The sequence below is a fragment of the Pipistrellus hanaki genome (genome assembly GCF_964339955.1).
Source record: "Pipistrellus hanaki genome assembly, chromosome: 1".
Classification (NCBI taxonomy): domain Eukaryota; kingdom Metazoa; phylum Chordata; class Mammalia; order Chiroptera; family Vespertilionidae; genus Pipistrellus; species Pipistrellus hanaki.
The window spans coordinates 207,072,196-207,093,495 of NC_140503.1; the positions used below are offsets into that span (position 1 = coordinate 207,072,196).

A 21,300-nucleotide genomic window follows, 5' to 3' on the forward strand; every position below is an offset into this window, starting at 1 on the left:
AATACCAACACCAATGTCAACAGCAAGGATGGTAACAATGAAGTAAGCATGATAGTTTCCTACAGTCCATATGCCACTTTGTACATTTTCACAAAGTCATGTGAGGAGTCATCATGCTTCCCAATTCACAGATGAGCAGCAGGAACCTCAGGAAGTGAAGGGGTTTGTTCACGTTCACAGAGTCGATAGTGAATAGAGCCAGACCACAGACACTGGCTCCTGGACTCCTCAACCCCCTACTTCATCCCATCGTTCACCCATTGTGCACCAAAACCATCTGTGAGCTGGGTCACCACGTGTCTCAGTTTGACTAAAAAAAAATCCAAGTCTGCATTGTTTTCCCAGAGCAGTGATCGGGAAACCACAGCTCGCGAACCACATGCGGCTCTTTGGCCCCTTGAGTGTGGCTCTTCCACAAAATACTACGGCCTGGGCGAGTCTATGTTGAAGAAGTGGCGTTAGAAGAAGTTTGTTGAAAAAATTTGGCTCTCAAAAGAAATTTCAATCATTGTGCTGTTGATGTTTGGCTCTGTTGACTAATGAGTTTGCCGACCACTGTCCCAGAGCAATGATGAGTAGTGCCCCCTGTCACTCTAAAATGTACTACCTATTACATGGTCACCTACATCTAAGCCGCAGTAGATAGTGAAAGCTTGCCCAGTGGGTTCACATCCCTGAGAGAGCACAGCAGCTGTGGATGTGGTAAGGAAACGTCTTTGTGTAATCAGAGGTCTCAGGGGTAGTATAGGAGGAATGACCGAGGTGTTCCAGGGTCTTTCAGAGAGATGGGACCTACGTTGAATTCTGATGCTGTGCCCCTAAACATCTGGACTATGTATTTGCTATTCTGTTACAGCAACAGGAAGGTCAGTTGCTACCACCTACAGGTTCATTATCTTGTTCGCACCAAGTGTGTTGTAAGTGAGCCCTTCTCCAGGGCAGAACCCTTTCACCCCATGGTCCAGGGACCCAACCTCACACCTGGAGCAGGTGTCTGAGACAGGGAGAGAGAGCTAGGGAATGAGGACACTCCTCCCTTCTGCTCACATCCCATTGTCCAGAACAACTGCACAGCCCCATCTGGCTGCAAGCTTACCTGACAAACCACACCCTTCAAAATTCAGTCCCAAGCTAGCACATTGACCTCATGGTCTACAGTCTCCTGCCTACACACTCAATGCAGGATAGGAAAGCTGTCTTCATGCCTATGGGTGTCCTAGTCTCTCCTGCCACACCTCTTACCCCAAGGTGGTATCTGCTTATACAGCTTCCTAGGGCTGCTGTGATGAATTATCACAAGTTTGGGAAGCTTACCACACAGAAATTTATTCTCTCACAGTTCTGGAGGCTGGAAGTCTGAAATCAAGGTTGTTGGCAATTCTTGGCAATCCTTGACTTGTGGCTACATCACCTCAATGTGCTCTCTGTGGGCCTGTCCCTGTGCTTCTCCTCTTCTTGTAAGATCACTCTTCCTACTGGATCAAGGACCAATCCTCCTTCAGTATCTACTCAACTTATACCTTCATTACATCTGCAAAGACTCAACAGATCTTGGAGGATACTTAAACCCAAATTCCTGCTTGAGAAGTCTCCCCAGGTGTCCTCTGTGTTCCCCTGGGCCACATGCCATGTGCCATGGGTATGGTCTTCACAGAACTGTGGGTGCTAGTGGTTTGCACATATCTTTTTCCACCTTGTGAGCAGGTACAATGTCAAATGTCCCCTTTGTAACCTCCTTCCCTGCCCCAGCAGCATCTCATGATTCCTGATGCTCCTCAGAGCAGGCTAGTCTGAAAAAAAAGAACTTGAGCTTCAGAAACAGATCTTCCTTTGAACTACAATCCTGCCACCTCCTAGCCATGTGCCTTTGGGCAAGATATTTAACCTCTAAGATTTCCAGTTTCTTCATCTTTAAGATGGTTATAATAACCCAACCAAAGCATCTGCAAGCCACAAAAGAAATGTGTTCTCTCCCAAAGAATGCCCGGTCTAACTGCGCCTTTTAGCACAGTCCCTCCCAGCGAGTGTGTTCTCAGAGCTTTCATTAACTCTAATGACCTCCACTAATCCGAATGAACCTGAAGGGAAACATCACATTGTTCCCTGGAGCTCTGGATGGGAGCACAAAATGCTTCAGAAGGCTGAGCAGTGACAGGTATTTCACAAAACCCAGGTTTGATTGGAAAGCTGGAAATGCAGAAGTGCCTCTCAGAAGCAGTGAGGCAACTGAAAGTACTTAAAGTAATTAACTCTAAAAAATGCACAGTGATTTGCAGAGCGGCAGAGCCCAGTAGGCAGAATCCGGGCCAGGCACTGTTTTCTCTTCCGTGAGATCAAATGTGGACAGGTAGGAAGCGTCAAGCTTGACTTGCCAGCGAAATGACAGGCAAATGCAGTAAATAGAACTAATTAACTTCAGCTTCATTCCCCAGGTTACAAAGAGCCTGGTGTGCATAGGGAGCTGGTGGGAAAACCCTGGGGTCTCTAGATCTGTCCACTGACCCGGGGACAATGTGTAAGACACCTCCCCACATGACTTCCCCGGCGTTTCTTTCTATATCCGAAGCCTCCTGTGGGCCACTCTTTCAGGGAAAATATACAGTCTTCCTCCTTTGGTCTCTTCTCGGTGTCCCCTCTTTTCTTAGAGGCCTTCCCTGGAGGTTCTAGTGGTTTCTATGAAAGCTAGTGCCTTGAAGAAACAAGCGTGGTCAAGGAGAGGGAGCACCACCCAACAATAAAGGCAGGGCTCAGGATGAGAGCACCAGTCTGGACTCAGCTCTACCCATGTGATCTGGAAAGGGGATTGCACTGCTCTGGGTCTTATTTTCCTTGTCTGTAGAACGGGAATTCTGATTCTGATCTCACCCATTGTCTGAGGTGTTAATGGGAATATGTAAACACTGCCCATAGCCATCACCCGTATGGGAAAGAGCACCCAACAGTGCTTAACCTGTCCCATTGCTTCCAATAGCAGAGGGTTGACACAGGGCCAATACTATTGTACATATGAAACATGACACTGTCTAGCACTTCTTATGGTGACACTGCTGCTCCCATTACCATTGTGTGGGGTGGATTCTCTCTGCTTCTTGTTGATGCATCTTCTGCCCAATCACATTCCCACTGCTCAGTGTGGTGTGAAGCAGTTGTAAAATCAGAGTAGGAAGATGACAGAATCTTGGTCCTCAAGGCCTTGCAGACATCCCAGAGGGCATTGTGGTCCAGAGGAAAGAGAATTAGTTGTAGAGTCAGGTATTCCTGGATTAGTGACGCCATCTCCATCAAATTGCTGATCTCATTTCCCTGTGATGACAGTCAAATTTCTCATTTAGGGAAGGAGAATTAAAGGATGATGTGTTAACATGCCTCTCTGCACGCAAGTTCTCAGGAAATGCCAGTTTTCATCAGATTCTCTAAGGAGACCACAACCTGCTAACAAAGATGTGCTAACCAAAATAGCACAAACAATGATGCTCTCAACCTAAGAAAATGCCCATGCCTCAGCTTAAGAACTGTTAATTTAGCGTTTAATTGTGTAAATGAAAAGACTTCCCAGATTGCAGGTGCTTCTGCTGTGAGTGGCCTTGCTGTACTTGCTTATCTGGATCTAAGTTAGAGGTATTTTTAAATATGATTTAGTTCATGATGTGTGATGAATGCAAAAATAGTGAGAGCGCTGAAAGTGGTAGAAATAAAAATGGATAGTTGTTTTATGTGAAAAGGGAATAAAAATGATAAATGTCACATGGCTTCTGTGCCATGACTTTTTCAATTGTACTGGTGTTCCAGCAGACAAACAGAGGATCTGTTGTGTTTGGAAACTGTGGCCAACGTGAATCAATAGCCTTTATCAGCAGGAGAAGAAAGTGATTGTCAAACTCCAGGCTGGACCCAGGGGGACAGGACATTCAGAAAGCCAACAAGTGTTCCACAGTAGTCCTACAAAGGTCAACTGTGCTAAATTAAAGCTGCATGTTTTGATATGCATGCAATGCTATGTAGATTGCCAGGGCATAATCAAAAGGCCTGATCTTCCTCTATGTGCCTTCACAGGGAGCCTGGTAAGCTTTAGGATATCACCTGCACCCTTCATGGACCGGGCACAGGTGATGGAGGGTGCGGCAGGGATCAGATGGAGAGAAGTAGACAGATTCAAGAGGTGGTCTGGAGGGAAAATCCCCAAGATTGGTGATGGCTTTGTCTGGGGGTAATGGGTGGGGAAGGATGGCTCCTGGACTCCTCTATTGCACAACTGGGTGAAAGAAGGTGCCATGTATACAACCAACCAAGGACAACTGGGGAGATGGAGATTTGAATATTTTAATATTTAGATGCTGCTCAGGCATTCATGAGGCAATGTCAGGTGGCCAGGCTATACAAGGACTGCCCATGCCTTCAACCACCCTTACTATCACAACTCAACCTGTGAATGGGTGGCATGCATCCTTAGCCCTCTGTTCATAAAAAGAAAGCAAGCGTTCAAATAAAAAGACCTAGGACACAGACCCAGTTGATTCCTGGCTCTAGTGTCCACTGGCCGTGTGACATCTGAAGGACAGCTGGAAAACCCCTTTTGTGGTTTGAGCTTTGTTAAAAAGTAGAAATAATTTCTGTCACCAAGTGGCTTTGAGGAGAATGAAAGAGACAGAAAACTTTCTAATTGCTAGACCTGAGCCTTCAACTATTCCCCTTTCACTCTTCCAGTTCCCCTTCTCTCCTGGAGGCCCAGAAGCACCAGGCGGGGTTACTGTTATTTACAAAGTCCTAGTGGAATATTGCTGAAGCTTTGGGAGGAAATGGGTTTGGGGCCTCCCTCATGGGGGCTCTAGTCCTGAAGTCTCCAGAGAGCTGGGGACAATTAATAAAAATCTCTCCCAGTGAGCAATCAGGGTGGGAACACTGTCCCCCTCACTGCATGCTGCCCTATCCCCCCATAAGCTCTGTGCTTTGGGAGATGTTGCCCCAAAACATACTTGGGCTTGGGAAACACTGGCCTGGCCGGGTAGCATGGAAAGTATCTCTTGCACAGTAAAGGAGAAAGGGGAAAACCCCTGAGGTTGGCTGAAACACTGAGGTTTTCCAGGGCTGGGTGTTAGGGCACCACACCCCTGCTGTTCTGTGTTCACTTCTGTACCTGGAGCATGTAACCATCAGGGGCTTCCTGGTGGACACTGTTGCCTCGGAGCCAGGATTGCTGTCATGGTAAGATGAGCCCACCTTCCCCATCTTCCTTAAATCCTAGGCCAGGCTAGCACTAGCGATAACCACTGGCTATGGGGCAAGGACCTCCGCCCAAGCCTGTGAGGGCAGCAGGCACTGCTGCTTTGATGAGGATGAGACAGAGACCAAGACCATGCCGTTTGTCCTGGGAGCAAGGGATTGGGTCCTCCCCGCTGCCTCCAAAGCCTCCCCACGCCTCAGGGTTCCGTCACCGCTGACTCTGCAGCTCTAGGCCTGTCCTATCCTGGTGAGCCACTGAGAAACAGATTCTGTCTTTTAGGAACTTAACATTAATTCAGAGAGGAAAAAAATGTAAATAAATAATCTCCCAAATATGTATTTGCCAACTGTGATAAATCCCGAATATCTATGTTGATGTTGTGGTAGGTAGAATGTAAACTTGAGTTGAAATCTGAAGAGCAATTGCAAAACTAAGCAGAGAAAGAAAAATACAAAACTTCTGAGAGAACCACAGGGAGAAAGACCTCGAATTTGAAGGGCAAAGGGCCTTGCTCTCTGAGAGGTCCTCTTTATATGAGGTCTGAGCCTGGGGCTCTGAGGCTACTTCCCTGAGACCAGCTGAGCTGGCCCTGGGGCCTGAGGCTGCACAGGGGAGCTTGGGCTTCAGGAAGAAAAGCCTGGGTTTAAAGGTGGCGCCCGCACCTACCAGCCGATTGCGTAAAAGGTCAATGATGCCTCCTCCCCTCCCCACTCCCAATTAAAAGATGAGGGTCACCTCCCTTAAACTCTTTCTAAAAATCAATGATAAATATATCCTCAGGTAAGGATTAACAAAAAACAAACAAAATGAGATGGCTTGGTTTTAGAGCCTCTCATAAAACACAGGCACACACGCACCCTTAGTACAATCCCTATTTGCACTCTTCATTTCCAAGGTTCATAAGTGATCTCTGGAATGAGAGCCCTATGTATGGAGATGTTTTAAGTAATATTTTAACAGCTTTATTGAGGTATAATATATAATAAAAATCATTGAATTGTACACTGAACATAGGTCAACTTCACAGCATCGATTTTTTGATGCATTTGTACTACAGTTTCCTCTACCAAACTGTGACAAGGGCTTTTATACAACGCCATGCTGTTTCTCAATAAAGAGCTGGTGAAAACCTCCAGCCCAGCAGGGAGATGTCTTGTCCATAGTGTGAAGGCCTCTTCCTCCCCATATTATTTTGAGCAAGGATCGTACCTGAGTCTCTTCCGTTGGGTCAGGGCCCTTATGCTGGTGTCACAGTTAGTCATGAGCCTTTGCAGCCCGTCCATCACATCAGGTGTCCCATATTGAGTTTCCAGCATCACCTCTTTCAAGCTAGGTAATCCCAAGCCTTAGTTTCCCCAACTGTGAAATGGGAATATCTATTACAAGCCTGGGTTCCAGACTGGCTCTGCCCCTAATGAGCTATATGGCATTAAATAAAGGGGGTGGGAGTGGAGCTCAAAGACACTTAGTATTTTCTACTCCAGTAGTCAGAAAACTGTGGCTCTCGAGCCACATGCAGCTCTTTGGCCCCATGAGTGTGGCTCTTCCACAAAATACCACGTGCAGGCACGCATGTACAGTGCGATTGAAAGTTCGTGGCCCATACTCAGAAGTCGGTTTTTGGCTCTCAAAAGAAATTTTAGTCGTACTGTTGATATTTGACTCTGTTGACTAATGAATTTACCCACCACGTTCTACTCCTTGGAATCTTTTAATGCCTAGAATGTACGGACTTCAATTTCCAAACAAAAACTTTCTTTTTCTTAGTCTCTAAGAAGCTATTGTCCCAAAACCACTTGCTTTTTTACCTAGACTCCAAAGTCCAAGTTCCCTTTTGCCCCATGAAAGAGAGATTTGAGAACTGTTTGAGGATGTAGATTTTCTCAGCATCACAATCACAGAAATACCTGGGATAAATGGCTCGGTGCTGACCACTGTGAAAATGTATGGCGTTCAATTATCTTTAGCATTGTTCCCCTCTCACCAGTGGAGCCTCAGCTTCTAACCCTGGGACAATAGGCTGATGGGGGAAGTTTTGCTGCACACAAAGAAAGCTCACCAAGAAGCCACGGGGCCCGGTCCCCGGGGGAGAGCGACTTTTCCTTGACTTTTCAGGACATACAGCATCTTTCTCTTGACATTTCCTTCTTCACATGTCCCTGGAAAGGACCGAATAATGACAGCTCAGCTGACATTGGTGTAGACTCATATTCTCACTGTAGAGAATTTGAGAATAGAATGATTTCAAGGGCCAGCAACTCCAGTGGTCAATGTTCATGGTATTCGTTGGGTGTGGCTCACTTCTGACATGTGATCCAACACAAGAAACACACCTGCTAACCCTGTCCTGTCCACCTCTCCATGCAGCTGTTCTTTCTCTCCAGTTGCCCACATATGGAAGAGACACACAAGATTCAAACCATAAAGCAAGCCTGTGGAGAAGAAGCCAAGTCTTTCTCCCTCTCTTTTTCTCCTTTCTGGCTGTATGGTTCCGGGTAAACAAAAATCACAGAGGAGGAGTTCCTGGGAATCAAACCATTAGCCTCAGACTGTTGTCTTAACTCATGAATCATTAGTTCAAGTCTTTATTTTTATTTTCACTGCTCTGAGCAATAAAAGGCTAATATGCAAATTGTCCCCTCCACCAGGAGTTTAACCGGAGTTTGACCAAGGGGCGGGGCCAACCAGCCAACCTCCTGTGATCCCTTTCCCCAGTCAGCCCTGCCCCCTATTGCTGCCCCCCCACCCCAACCAGTGACTGGGCTGGCCAACCATCTGTGGCCCCTCCTCCCAGCCAGCCTGGCCTGATCACCACAATCGGGGCAGGCTGGCCGGACCCCACCGGTGTACAAATCCATACACCGGGCCTCTAGTCCAATTATAATTTAAATTGCAGGAGAGTTCTGGGTTCCCACTAAGCATCTCACACTGAAGAAAACAAACATAGAAAGGTCATTTTGAATGAGCAGCTGACGGTCCCTGGGATGAAAAGCCCAGATCTTACATCACCTTTCAGTCCAGAGGAGATGGTGGGTCTTTTCCTCTTGCTCATGTTAATCCTACTGCCAAACATTTTTTCGGGGGACAAAAGAAGAGGGTATTTGAATGTGTATCTGCCTCCAGTGATAAGCAATAGGAGCTGGGAGTTGGTCTTGGAGAACAGCAAACAAGAAGCACGTGGAAGTCATTAGGATATTGGGGGAGGGTCAGGAAGCATGGGAGGCAGCTCAGAGGGTTTCTTCGCTTTGCATTCCCATATGTGAAGGTGAATAGAATTAGCTTTTACTGGGCACCTGGCCTCATATCTATAAGACATTATAATTGCTCCCATTTAGAGATGAGCACCAGGCGACTCAAGCAGTAAAGTCATTGTCCTGGGCCTGAAACCCAGGGTCTGAACACAAGGAAGAAAGTGAACGTAGACATGTCATATGCCAGCTCTTTCTGGCACCTAAGCTGAGCTCATTCTGCCACAGGACACCATGAATGGCAAAGTTCAGCGTGGGTTAGCCAGAGGTGTTTTGGCTAATTTTATAAAAGTTGGGCAAACAGTTCTCTGGGGGAAAAATAGATATAGATATAGATATAGATATAGATATAGATATAGATATAGATATAGATATAGATATGGATATAGATATGGATATAGATATGAATATAGATATAGATATGGATATGGATATAGATATAGATATAGATATATTATAGATATAGATATAGATATAGATATAGAGATATAGATATAGATATAGATATAGATATAGATATAGATATAGATATAGATACGGATACGGATACGGATACGGATACGGATACAGATACAGATATAGATATAGATATAGATATAGATATAGATATAGATAGATAGATAGATATACTTTTATATATCTGTACTCAAGTTGGTTATAAATTTTATAGCTATAAAGGACATATCAGCCGAAACCGGTTTGGCTCAGTGGTAGAGCGTCGGCCTGCGGACTGAAGGGTCCCAGGTTCGATTCCGGTCAAGGGCATGTGCCTTGGTTGCGGGCACATCCCTGGTAGGGGGTGTGCAAGAGGCAGCTGGTCGATGTTTCTCTCTCATCGACATTTCTAGCTCTCTATCTCTCTCCCTTCCTCTCTGTAAAAAATCAATAAAAATATATTTAAAAATAAATAAATAAATAAAAAATAAAGGACATATCATATATAATTTATAAATAATGCAATATACCACATTTTGGTTTATAAATTTCCATATAGCTTGTTGATCCTAGCAAAATGATTTCATTGATTTTTGCTGAACTCTTACATCTCTAGCCAACCTATGGTTGCAATTGACAAATGAATACAGTTCTGACATCAATAGTGATTGATATTTTCCTGTACATTCATGAGTAAAACAACAAAGAGGTGTTCCAGAACCTCACTGGTGTATCAGGATGTGAGCAACTTCTTTGCTGAATCAGAAAATACTTTGAATACTGGAAAAAAAATTTTCCCGTGTTTGTGCTATGCACAACGTTACAGCTACAGACAACACAATTTTAAATTAAATCTTCTTTATTAACATTCCCTCCATCATTTTCTTAAGTTAGTCTATCAACAAAGCAAAAAAATCACACCTTGATTCACAGCATATGCCAATTCCTGTGGTGTAAATGTTCCCACGATGGCCACGCTCAACACCAGTAAGAAGTCACTGGGTGTGGAATTGGGAAGAATACAGTCACTCACATATTTCTGTCATACAGATACAATAAACATAAACAACACCCAGACTGCAGATGAAATAGCAAAGTGCAATAAAATAATTAGGAGGCAATGCAGTTTGAGAGTTTATTGCCTTTGTTTGTAATATAATTTATTCAATTATAATTTTATATAATTTAATTTTTAACAACAGCTGTGTTTAATTAACAACTGGCTTTCAAAATGAACCATCAGCTCTACTGCACAGCCTGAGCCACTCCAGCTTACCAGTGACCCTGGGGTCGACCTTCCCCTTCTCCTCCCAGGTGTGATACTGAAGACCCCCGTCATTACCCACTCTCTGTTAAAAACCCCCAAGCTCTTCTGAACACTGTACTAGTACCAGTTGACCTTGGAAAAGGTATTTGACCCCAAGATGCATTTCCTTCTTTGTAAAGCCGAGATGGTCCTACCTTCATCATAGTGTTGCTGAGAGGACTGGCAGAGTGACAAGCGCTCTGACTAGAGAGTATACCTGCTTGGAAACTGTAACCTCACACCCTGGTCCTCCCCGTCATACTGTCTAGGGTTCCACACCTGAGGCAGGTGCACTGAGAACAGATCCGGCCCCTATTCACTCTTTCTGCCATTGCCTCACCCAGAGCCAACAGTGACCGATGGCCTCTGGTGAGCAGAGTGGGCACCAGGCTCCGCAGTAGAGCTGATGGTTCATTTTGAAAGCCAGTTGTTAAAGTCCCAGGCTGGGAATACAGAAAAATACTAGTGTCTTTTTTTCAATGAGTCAGATAGGCAGGATCCTTGGGCCCTCTCAATACTCCATTGCTGAGAGGCAAAAACAAGGTGATCTGGAATGAAAAGGCTTATGTAGGTGCTAATCTGTGGACCTCTTCATCATGGAAATTCTGGGGCGTGGGGGCTAATACTATGCTGCCTTCTCTACTTACAGACACTGATCTGAGGGACCAGGTCCTTCCCAGACCAGGCCATTTGCTCCCGATGGCTACCATTGAAGTGCAAAGTGGGGGCCATAAAGAGGGGGCCAGGGAGGCTGGGAGGAGAGGGACCAGACCATGGACAGCCTGTGGGTCGTGTGCAGGACATGGACTGTAGCTGCAAGCTGTAGAAACACCGGATTTTAGAATGAGTACTGGGACCAGTCGGTATAGCTCAGTGGTTGAGCACTGATGCATGAACAAGGAGGTCACAGTTTGATTCCCAGTCAGGGCACATGCCCGGGGTTGTGGGCTCCATCCCCTGTAGGGGATGTGCGGAAGGCAGCCAATTAATGATTCTCTCTCATTGATGTTTCTATCTCTCTCTCTCCCTCTCCCTTTCTCTCTCTGAAATCAGTAAGAAACATAATTTTAAAAATTAAATAATAGAATGAGGTTGGTGGGTGCAATATGGCAAACAGGAGGGAGGAAGTGAATGGAAGTGAACAGATTCCTGCTGACGGTGCTAGACATTCCCAGGGGAGAGATGGTGCAGCTGACCCCAGTGGCTGGCCCATTGCAGGCCATCTCTCCTCTCATCTCCCTGCCCTGCCTCGATTCCCTTCCTTTCCTTGGACCTTCTGGAGGCAGAAAGTGTGGGACCTGGAGGTGGAGAAAAGGATATTGTCTTGGGGCTCATGCTCTGGAAGCCCCCCTCCATATAGGCATGAGGCCCTCCCTGACTCCTGCAGACCACAGAGAAGACCCACTGTCCCTTCTCTCCTGGGATTTCCCTGGGTGTGCACCAACCAAGCACAAACCATGCTTTTGTTTTGAGAGTGGTCTTAAAAATACATATATTGCTTTTGTTCTGTGTCATTTTCTATCAGGCTTCCAGAATCTTTCAGGCGTGACCATCTATAAATTAAATTCCACTACGAGCCCATCAATGGGCCCATTAACTGGGTGATTCACTGTGGCTATTGTGTTTGCTCATTATGTGCATTGATGGTCTCTTAGAAGCCGCATTCCCCTGAGAGCCAAGACAGAAAAGAAAGCAGAAAGCATTTGAAAAGATCAAATATGAGGCTTCTATTTTTTTTTTTCCGGGGGGGGGTAGGGAGGGTGAAGGAAGGAGGATTTCATTTGTTTTCTTTTGCTGAATGAAATTTTAAACAAAAAGACAAAGAGGAAAGCATGGTGTTGGAGAGTAACTGGACTTCTGGGAGCGATCACTTTGTAGTGTATATTGTATATAGACATCAAATTAGAATGTGGTCTACCTGAAACATGTAATAAAGAGGGACTATAAAAAGAGGAAAGAAGCTTTATGGGGTTTCTTGAAACTTAAAGGACTCAGAATTACTCTTGCTTCTTAGATTATCTTTTTTCTTTCTCTCCTCAAGAAGATTAAAAAGAACCAGGAGCATTTTACAGGGGTCTTCAAACTACGGCCCGAGGGCCACATGCGGCCCGCAGAGGAGTCTGATCCGGCCCGCCAGGTTTTTTGGGCAGTGAGCGCAGCCGAGGTGTTACAGTAGGAATTAGTAGTTCATATAGTCCAGCCCTCCAGCTCTCTGAGGGACCGTGATCTGGCCCCCACTTTAAAAAGTTTGAGGACCCCTGATAGAAGGTGCATAAAAAGGCTCTGGGTAGCCAAGGCTGAGTGGCAGGACCTCGAGCCCCGTGTGGAGCCAGAGCTCAGTGTGGCCCCTCAGTCCTCCCACTCCCCTGGGCCATGGTTTTCTCATCTATAAAATGAACGGGTTCTGGCAGGTGACGTTTTTCCACTGAGCTCCGAGCTCTGAGGATCCTTAAAGCGCCAACTCTGGCAAAGGAAGAAGCTAAATTCAGACTCCACCTTCCACTCTGCATCTGCAACCTGTGGGCAGAGCCTGTCTATTCTGGCATGTTCTGCATCCATTTTCTGCCTTCATAAACCAGAATGAGCATCCCCCCGGAGGTTCCTGACTCTGCCTTCTCCTGCATAAACCTTTCCTCGGCTGCCCTTCTATTGAGGGGAGAGACGGGAACCCAGAGTTGGTGGGACATATGTGCACCATGGGTGACTGTACAGGTGGCAGCCCTGGATCTATCTCTAGAGAGAAGCTGGGCCTCTCTCTGAGTCTGGAAAAGCTGGAGGAGGGACCTGAGGGAGCCTGGGAAGAGGGGGTCAGTGAGGGGCTACTTCCCGACCAAGTATAGATCCAACAGGAAGCCATCAGAGCTATGCCCACAGGAACATCAGGTTCGGGCCAGGTAGACAGGCCTGAATCTGGGCAGCCATTCCAATCAGGAGTAAACAAAGGTAGACACTGAGGAAAGAAGATGTGACAAGGTGCCCGCCCAGCCTGGTTGAGTGTTAACCTATGAACCAGGAGGTCACGGTTCCATTCACATGCCCAGGTTTGCAGGCTCGATCCCCAGTCGGGAGCATGAAGGAGGCAGCTGGTCAATGATTCTCTCTCACCATTGATGTTTCTGTCTCCCTCTCCCTTCATCTCTGAAATCAATACAAATATATATATTTTTTTAAAGGAGCTGTTACAGAGGGGATCCACTCCTTGCTTAGTGGCTTGGTTCCCTCTCATATGGATGCCACCTTCTCTGTCTTTTCCTCCTGTGTCTCTAGACCTAATACAGTATCCAGCACATGGCAGCTACTCACTAGCTGTTTGATTTGAGGCTGGCACCAGGGTCTGACTCCCAATTTCAACTCAGGTCAGTAAGGGACTCCAGTCGAAGGGCTTTGTTCCCATGACCAGAGACAGCCTTTCAGGGGCTTTGGAGAGGATACAGAAGGGAAGGGGTCCAGGATGGGGCTGGGGGCTTAGGAAACAGGCTGTCACCTGTGCTCCTGGACACCACATCCTTGCCAAGGTGACACATAGAGTCAACCATCACAGAGGTGTGAATGGGTGAGGGGTGGTAATGAAAAAAATCTCATTGTGGTTCACTCAGTACTGAGTTCCTCGGAAAAAAGTCACCAGCTCAAACCTTCAGGGGCTGGTTAGCTAAGACAGTAGGGAGTGAATGGTTGGGCTTTAGGAGTTCAAGAGGAAAAAAAAACCATATGTGAATATATTCAAATTTAAACCTTTTTTTAAAAAATCTATGAGGCAAGAAGGATGTGTATGTCCTTCCATTTTTCTGGGTTCCGCAGGGCAAACACATAAAAGGTGTCCGGTGTCCAGGCCATTACACATCAAATCCCCAAGAAATTGAGCTTTGCTCAGTGTGCAAGGAGAGTGCTAAGCATTTCCTGCGTTTAAAAAAAAAAAAAAAAAAAAAAGCTGTGTACAGGAATATAACCACCCTTACCGCTTAGGGACCAAATGAAATGAACAAAATAGGTGTCAATCACTTGGAGAAGTTGTTTGTGACAACTGATGTGGTGACTATTTTAAGGGAGTTAGAGGTGCAGCCTTCAGCTGCAGAAATGATTATAATGGCCTCTCCCGGGCAAGAGTTGGAGAACCAGTTTATTCTGGTATTTGCTGGAGTCTTCCCGAATTAGCTGGAAAACTTTCGAAAATTGGCCTGACATTTCCAGGAGTCACAGAAGTTTAAAAAGTAGGCTGCAGAAAGATTCTAGCTGATTTGGTTTGTAAATTTGCAAAAAATATGTATATATACACCTTCTGGATGTTACAAAAGAGTCATATCTACTCATATTTCCACAGTGAGTGTGTGACAATATGTATGGCCCCCAATTATCTCGTCTCCTGGTGCTCATGTGCCTCCCTGTGTAATCGCCTCGCCTGGTTGTAAACTAGCCTGAGACTGCTTCTAAACAACAAGCTATGGGATGCCACTTCCATTATTACATTCCATAAGATTGTAACTTTCCCCTTGTCTTCTTGGTGTGCACATTTTGATGAAGCAAGTGACCAGGTTAGGGAGGCCCATGTGACAAGGAACACTGGGCAGCCTCCAGCCAACAGACAGCAAAGAACTGAAGCTCTCAGTTCAACAAGCCCCAAGAATATGAATCCTATCAACAAGCATCCTTAGAATCAGTCCTTCCCCTGGTGAGCTTTAAGATGAGACCCAACCTTGACGGACACCTTGATTACAGCCTCAACAGAAACCCTACAATAGAGGGCCCAGAGCCAGGCTGGAAAAAATGAGGACAGAACTCACAGTGAGCAATGCTCACAGGAGCAAAGAGGGAGGGACAGAATGAGAGGCATACGGGGATCTATTGCTAGGGTCTGGCAGTGATGTGGGGGCAAGATGCCCAGGTTGCTGGTTTGGAAACTAAGTGGGCAATGGAGCCACTCACTGGTGAAAGGGCCTGGTTCCACTGGAGGGTAACCAATTAGAAAGGCCCAGAAGATAGTTGGATGCTCATGTCTAGAACTTAGAGGAGAAATCAGAGTGTAGCTATAGATTTATGAATCAAATTCTATCTGGATTTTTAAAAATGAAATGATACAGTGATTAAATAATTTTGAAATCATGAAATAATTAAAAAGGGAAATGAGAAATAATGAAATGACACCATCATCTTTCTAGATGGTCAGTTTACAATGACAAAATGTATCACAACAACTCACTCAATTTTCTCTTCATCCCATTGCAGTCCACAGTCTACACACAAATCCTGGATGGAGAGTCTTAGGCTATCACTAGGCAGTTCCTGGGGCCCTTTATTCAGATGAATAGCCAGGGACATCCACTGAGGGCCCACTATGGGCCCTGGGAAGGCCATGCCCTGCAAATCTCTGCCCTCAATGAGACGATAGGCCAGAAGGCTTCTCAGACATGATTATAGCTACAAGTTGAACAAAAGTGAAATTTCAATTCAAAGGAGTGCTGGGTGAACCTGGTCTCCCACTTGGGGAAGGTTTCTCTGAGGATGTGACAGTTGGCTGAGCTCAGAGCATGAGTCAGGGGAAGGAAAAGAGGACAATGGGTATTTGAGAAAGAGAAAACAGTGCCTGAAGGAGCCTGGGGGAGGAAGTAGAGATAGTCCAAGGTCCAAAAGGAAGCAAGTGTGACCCAAGTGGAGAAAGTCGGTAGGACAATTGTCAGAGGCACTGACCAGGTCAAGAGGCCCTGAGGAGGAGAGTATCATCAGTAAAAAGCTCATGAAACACCTGTAAAAGAACAGGAAATACATTCTGCTTGGCTCATTAAACAAGGTGTATAATAGTGATGGTCTGTGATAATGCATGCCCTAATTAATTTCAGCAAATCAATTGGACTTAAAATAATTTAATCTCTTCATAGAAAATGCCACAGCAAAGTATCTACATTATATAGGAGTTCAATAAATATTGTTTGAATCCAAGTTGCTATTGTTAAATAGTCTGCCTTCCTACACCGATGATGTTTGCTAGCCTGGGGTCAAATTCAGCTAACATAGGAAAGCATCTAGAACATTCCTTAGCCACAGGCACTGTCCTTGTTTGACCATTTGGTGAAGGTAAGATGCTCTTCATTTTACAGAGCAACATCACGGAGACTCATAGAGGGGGGGAGGGGGGTCCCACAGTGACCCTGCTGATGTGAGGAGCAGGCCATGTCCTCATCTTGACTGGAGCACCTCTTCTATATCATGCTTCTGCCCCTTGAAAAATAAAGCTCATACATTAAAAAAATATATATATATATATATATATATATATATATATATATATATATAGTAATTCAAAGTAATTCAATTCCTTAAAACATGGATTTTTTTTTTAACCCTAATGAAAATGCAAAGACAAATTTGGAAATATGTGTGAGATGTTAAATACTGAAATCTGACTGGGTGGTTATCTCTGTGAATGAAAGCACTTAATTTGTTTATTCCAGCTTCTTACTATTTCCTGACTATGACCTATTTTCTTTCATCCCAGGAGCAATAGAAGGGCAATGATAGAAGGATCCAGTGATCTGAAATTCCAGAACTTGGCTCTGCTGAAAAATAGGTGAGAATATTTTCTTGATTAATAGAAAAGTGAAGAATTTGATTCTGTGGCAATGAAGCTGACCATCTCTAGCTCAATTTCTCTCTCTCTCTTTTACACACACACACACACACACACACACACACACACACGCATACACAGTCAATGTGATAGGACAGCATTGCTGGCAGTGACCTTCGAGGTGACATGAAGGGAAAGGAACTTGATGTGGCTGGCCTGTCGGCACATGTGTGATGCAAGTGTAGGTGGTGTGTGTGATCCAGGAGTAGGCTGAGAAGACCCCCAGGGCTATTTCCGTCACCCACCCAGGGTTCCAAACAGCCCAAGAAATGCCACTGAGAGGGAGCCTTCCATTCCCCGGCTGATGAGTGATTTACATGATGGCTCGTGAGTGGGTCAGGCCCAAGTCCACTGCCAGGTCTCATGAGCAAGGAGACTAGAGAGAGCCACCGCCTCTATGGTTTCTGTTACCGAACAATTCTGACATCAAGTCTTGCACAGGCTACTGAGAAGACAGAGACGAAAGAAAGTCCTGGCTTCAGGGGGTTCACAGCCAAGTTCCAGCTCAGGATGGGGACAAACGTGATAAAACCAATGACAGGAGACAGACCCTGAAGTCAAGTCCAGCTTTGCTGTAGACCAGTGTCTGGGCAATACCCACTGCTCAGAGGGAGTGTAGGTCTTCCTGGACTGGACAGAACTCCCTCACCACAGCCTGCAGGAGCAGTCTCTGTGCCTGGGATCTCCATGTGTTAGGCCAGTCCTTGACTCCTAATCTACTTCAACTCAGATCAATCGCCAGACACGCAATCAGTTCCTACTATGTGCCGGGCACAGGGAGCCTTCCCAGGACCCTAGGATTTACGTGAAGTCGTTCTCCTAGGCAGAGGGAGTGAATGTCTGCAAGACGGAATGCATGAAATATTTTCAGACCACATTAAGCCATGGAAATTTTGTGGCTGTTCTCAGACTTCTTCAATGTTTACATTAAATCCATTTAAATAATGCATTTTACGTCCATTTTTCTTATTTCTTGACAATAGTGAGCGATGGGAGATAGAAGGGCTAGAAGCCTTCCTTCAGATGGAGATGGTTGTGGCAATTACAGACATCAAAGTAATATTTACACTCACATTTGGGAGGAAAAGAGAGAGCGGTACTTTTTTTTTTCCCCCTGAAGGAAATTATTTCGGGATGTGTCACAGCACACTCAAGATATATTAAAAAGAGCAGCAGACGATGTTTCTGCAACCTGTTCCAAACCATTTATAAACTCAAGCTAGAAAAAAATCCCCCACATCCATACAAATCTCTCTACCGCGGCATATTTTATAATGAAAGTATCGTATGAATATAAATTAGTTTTCAGGTAGATAAATCAAATCAAAAATGTCTGAAAACTATATATTTGGGTCTATGGTCTTACTTGAATAACTGTGGAGCCGATGTTCTTCTTCTCCATACAAATGATAGTTATCAGCGTGTGATGGTGGTGAAGGTCAGGCAGGGATGCTGCCGGTAGGCAGAGCTGTGAGTCCATGCCTGCCGACCCACATCCTGGCTGGGCAACCTCCCCCACACAAGCCCGTTCCCATCACAGCTGCGCGTGTATTTTAGAGAAGATATTTGAAAAATAATAAGCAGGCCCAGCCAGTGTGGCGCAGTGGTTGAGCTTCAACTTATGAACTAGGAGGTCACAGTCTGATTCCTGGTCAAGATAAGTGCCCAGGTTGTGGGCTGGATCCCCAGTGTGGGAGGCAGATCAATAATTCTCTCCCATTGTTGATGTTTCTCTCTCACTCCCTCTCCATTCCTCTCTGAGATCAATAAAAGAATTTTAAAAACAGTTGAATGAAGGCCTAATGTGTACTGAAATATGGTAGCAATCATACTTGGGTAAAAACTGCTGTTTGAATTTTAACCCTACTATTCTGAATTCAAATTCTAAGCAAGGTTACAAGCAGAGCTTCCTTTTTTTTTATTAAAGAGCCAGCCCTATGTGCACTTGGTGGTTGTCTCGATGCTGGCCTTGACACCTGGCATGATATTGAGATTGTGGGCATATCTGGTCTCTGGCCTACAAGGTCAGACAGCAACATTTTGTCTAGGAAGAACAGCAGAAAATTCCAAAAAACAGTTTGTTACAAAATAAGGGTTTTCCTTCTCAGAACCTTTAAAAAGAACTACCTGCCCCTGAAGCAGTCATGTGGAGTCTGCCTGCGTGTGGTACTCTTGCGGCTGTCCTGGCCAGATATTTCAATAAATCTTTGCCTGCTTTTTTTAATAAATCATCAGCCTCCGGTGATCTTATTTTGAACCCAGGGTTCGACCCCACAACAGTACCAGTCACCATGAAAGGACTGTTGACCTTTAATCCTCATGACGGTGCCATGGAGTAGGTTTAAAACGATGAGATTTAAATAAGAAACAGATCAGTATACACTCCTAACTAAACTGAGTATGTCCTCAGAGCAAGAAGTGCTGTAGGGGCTCCAGGGAGGGACAGTCCAGGGCCCAGTAGAGCAGAATCCTGAGGACATGAGAGGGGCCTCCCCCAGCCAAGGGGACCTGGGCGGTATGAGCTTTTTATAGTTCTGGATGCTACCAGACACTTTCAGCATTTTTCCCAGGACCCCTTCAGAGGATTGTATACACTGAATTGTTTTTAATAATCATAGGAAGATGTGGTTTTATTGGTGAGAGAGAGAGAGAGAGAGAGAGAGAGAGAGAGAGAGAGAGAGAGACATCAAGGTGAGAAACATCTATCCAGTTGCCTCCTGTATGCCTCCTGACCCGGGATAAAACCCCCAACCTAGGTATGTGTCCTGACTAGGAATTGAACCTTCAACCTTTTGGTGAATGGGACAACACTCCAACCAAGTGAGCCACTCGACCAGGGCCAAATATTTATGGAATTAAATAGAATTTTAAAAAGGAGATTGTTGAAACGAGGAAGGCTTCTTCTTACAAAGCATGAACCGAGTATTCACTTAGAAAAAGGAGACTTAACCCAACTCTCCCATCATGTGAATTTCTTCTGCCTCAAAGGAGTACAGCAAGCATGTCAAACTCATGGCTGCATGCCTTGTTTATTTGGCCCATGTTAGCCTTTGAGTTTGACATGCTTGGAGGACAGGCTTGGGAGACACTCTCCAATCTTGCATCTGTCACAAAAAAAAAAAAAAAAAAAAAAAAAAAAAAAAAAAAAAACAAGAGAACCTATTTCAGGGGTGTCTACATGGGATGGGGAGTGGGTTCTGGCTGTGTGTAGACGGCAGGCTGTGTTGGGATAGTATGAGCCTGCAATTGACCTAGGCATTCTCTTGAGATGCCCCTCTTACCTACGCTTCCCTAGACATGTGTGCCTTCATTCACTCACTCATTCACTCTCATCCACCATGTTTTCATGTTCAAGGCACTGTATTAGGCATTTGGTTTCCCTTTTAGGAGCAGGGGTCCTGGGCAGGAAGTTTGAGATATTATGCCCTACTCTGTTCTGGTTATGTGAGCGTGGGTCCCATTGCCCAAATGCCAGATGGTCAGGGAGGGCTTTGGTGGTCTCACTCCCTGTCCCTGTGGAGGCGGCTTCTTGCTGAGTCTGTTCTACCCCAGCCTGCCTCTTCGGGGCATCGCAGTGGCTCCCTCGCACCTTTCTGAGCCGCAGCTCTGAGCGTCCCCATGCACCACCTGGTGATGTGCTCACTGCCCGCAGCCGGCACAGCCCTCCAAGATTACCCCTTCCTCTCTCCTCCCCGGCACCACCCTTTCCCAGCCTGAGCTCCCACAGCTCCCGCTGCAAACCCCACTCCCTCCTGGGGGGTGGTGGAGAGGAAGGGGGTAGACCCTGCACTCAGACAGACGGGATGTGAAGGGACGCCATGGAGAACTCCTCAGGGGCGCACCTGGGCCTCCACCTACCCTGCAAAGAGAAAGGGGTCTGTATATAAAGGACATCTTATATTTCTTATTGGTTTCAGAGAGGAAGGAAGAGGGAGAGATAGAAACATCCATGATGAGAGAGAATCAGTGATCGGCTGCCTCCTGCCCGCCCCCTACTGGGGATCGAACCCGCAACCCAGGCACGTGCCCTCAACCAGAATTGAACCCGAGACCCTTCACTCCACAGGCCAATGCTCTACCCACTGAGCCAACACAGCTAGGGCAAAGCAAAAGGTTTAATTCCTGGTCGCATTGGGTGCCAGCATCCCATGATGCCCTAAGATCCATATGCCGATACTGCCCACCGGAATTGCCAGGAGGGTTGGGTGAAGTGACTCAGGGCACACATTCAACAACAGAGAAGAAGGGAATGGACTTAGATTAAAACTGAGGTTAGCAACTCTCAAAATGCCAGCTGTCTTCCACACAATCGAGACTTTTATTCTAAAGTGGTCTCACTCAGGGCAGGATGGATAAATATTCTCTCAGTGAGCAGTGGGCCCAAAACACCCTCCCCGCCCCCCTTCACCTGGGAGGCCTGAGAGGGGAGAGGGAGGGAGCGGCGGGTGAAGTCACCCTGACCGTTTCCTGG

At 45.8% G+C, this 21,300-nt stretch overlaps 1 protein-coding gene across 1 annotated transcript in view; it reads left to right on the top strand.

Annotated features, from left to right (window-relative positions):
- CLNK (cytokine dependent hematopoietic cell linker) overlaps positions 1–21,300 on the top strand; it is a 106,982-nt gene that overhangs the window by 29,868 nt on the left and 55,814 nt on the right. Inside the window, exon 3 of the mRNA XM_084864389.1 lies at positions 16,698–16,769. Coding sequence (XP_084720515.1) covers positions 16,698–16,769 — 72 coding nt within the window. The remainder of the gene's footprint in view (positions 1–16,697; positions 16,770–21,300) is intronic.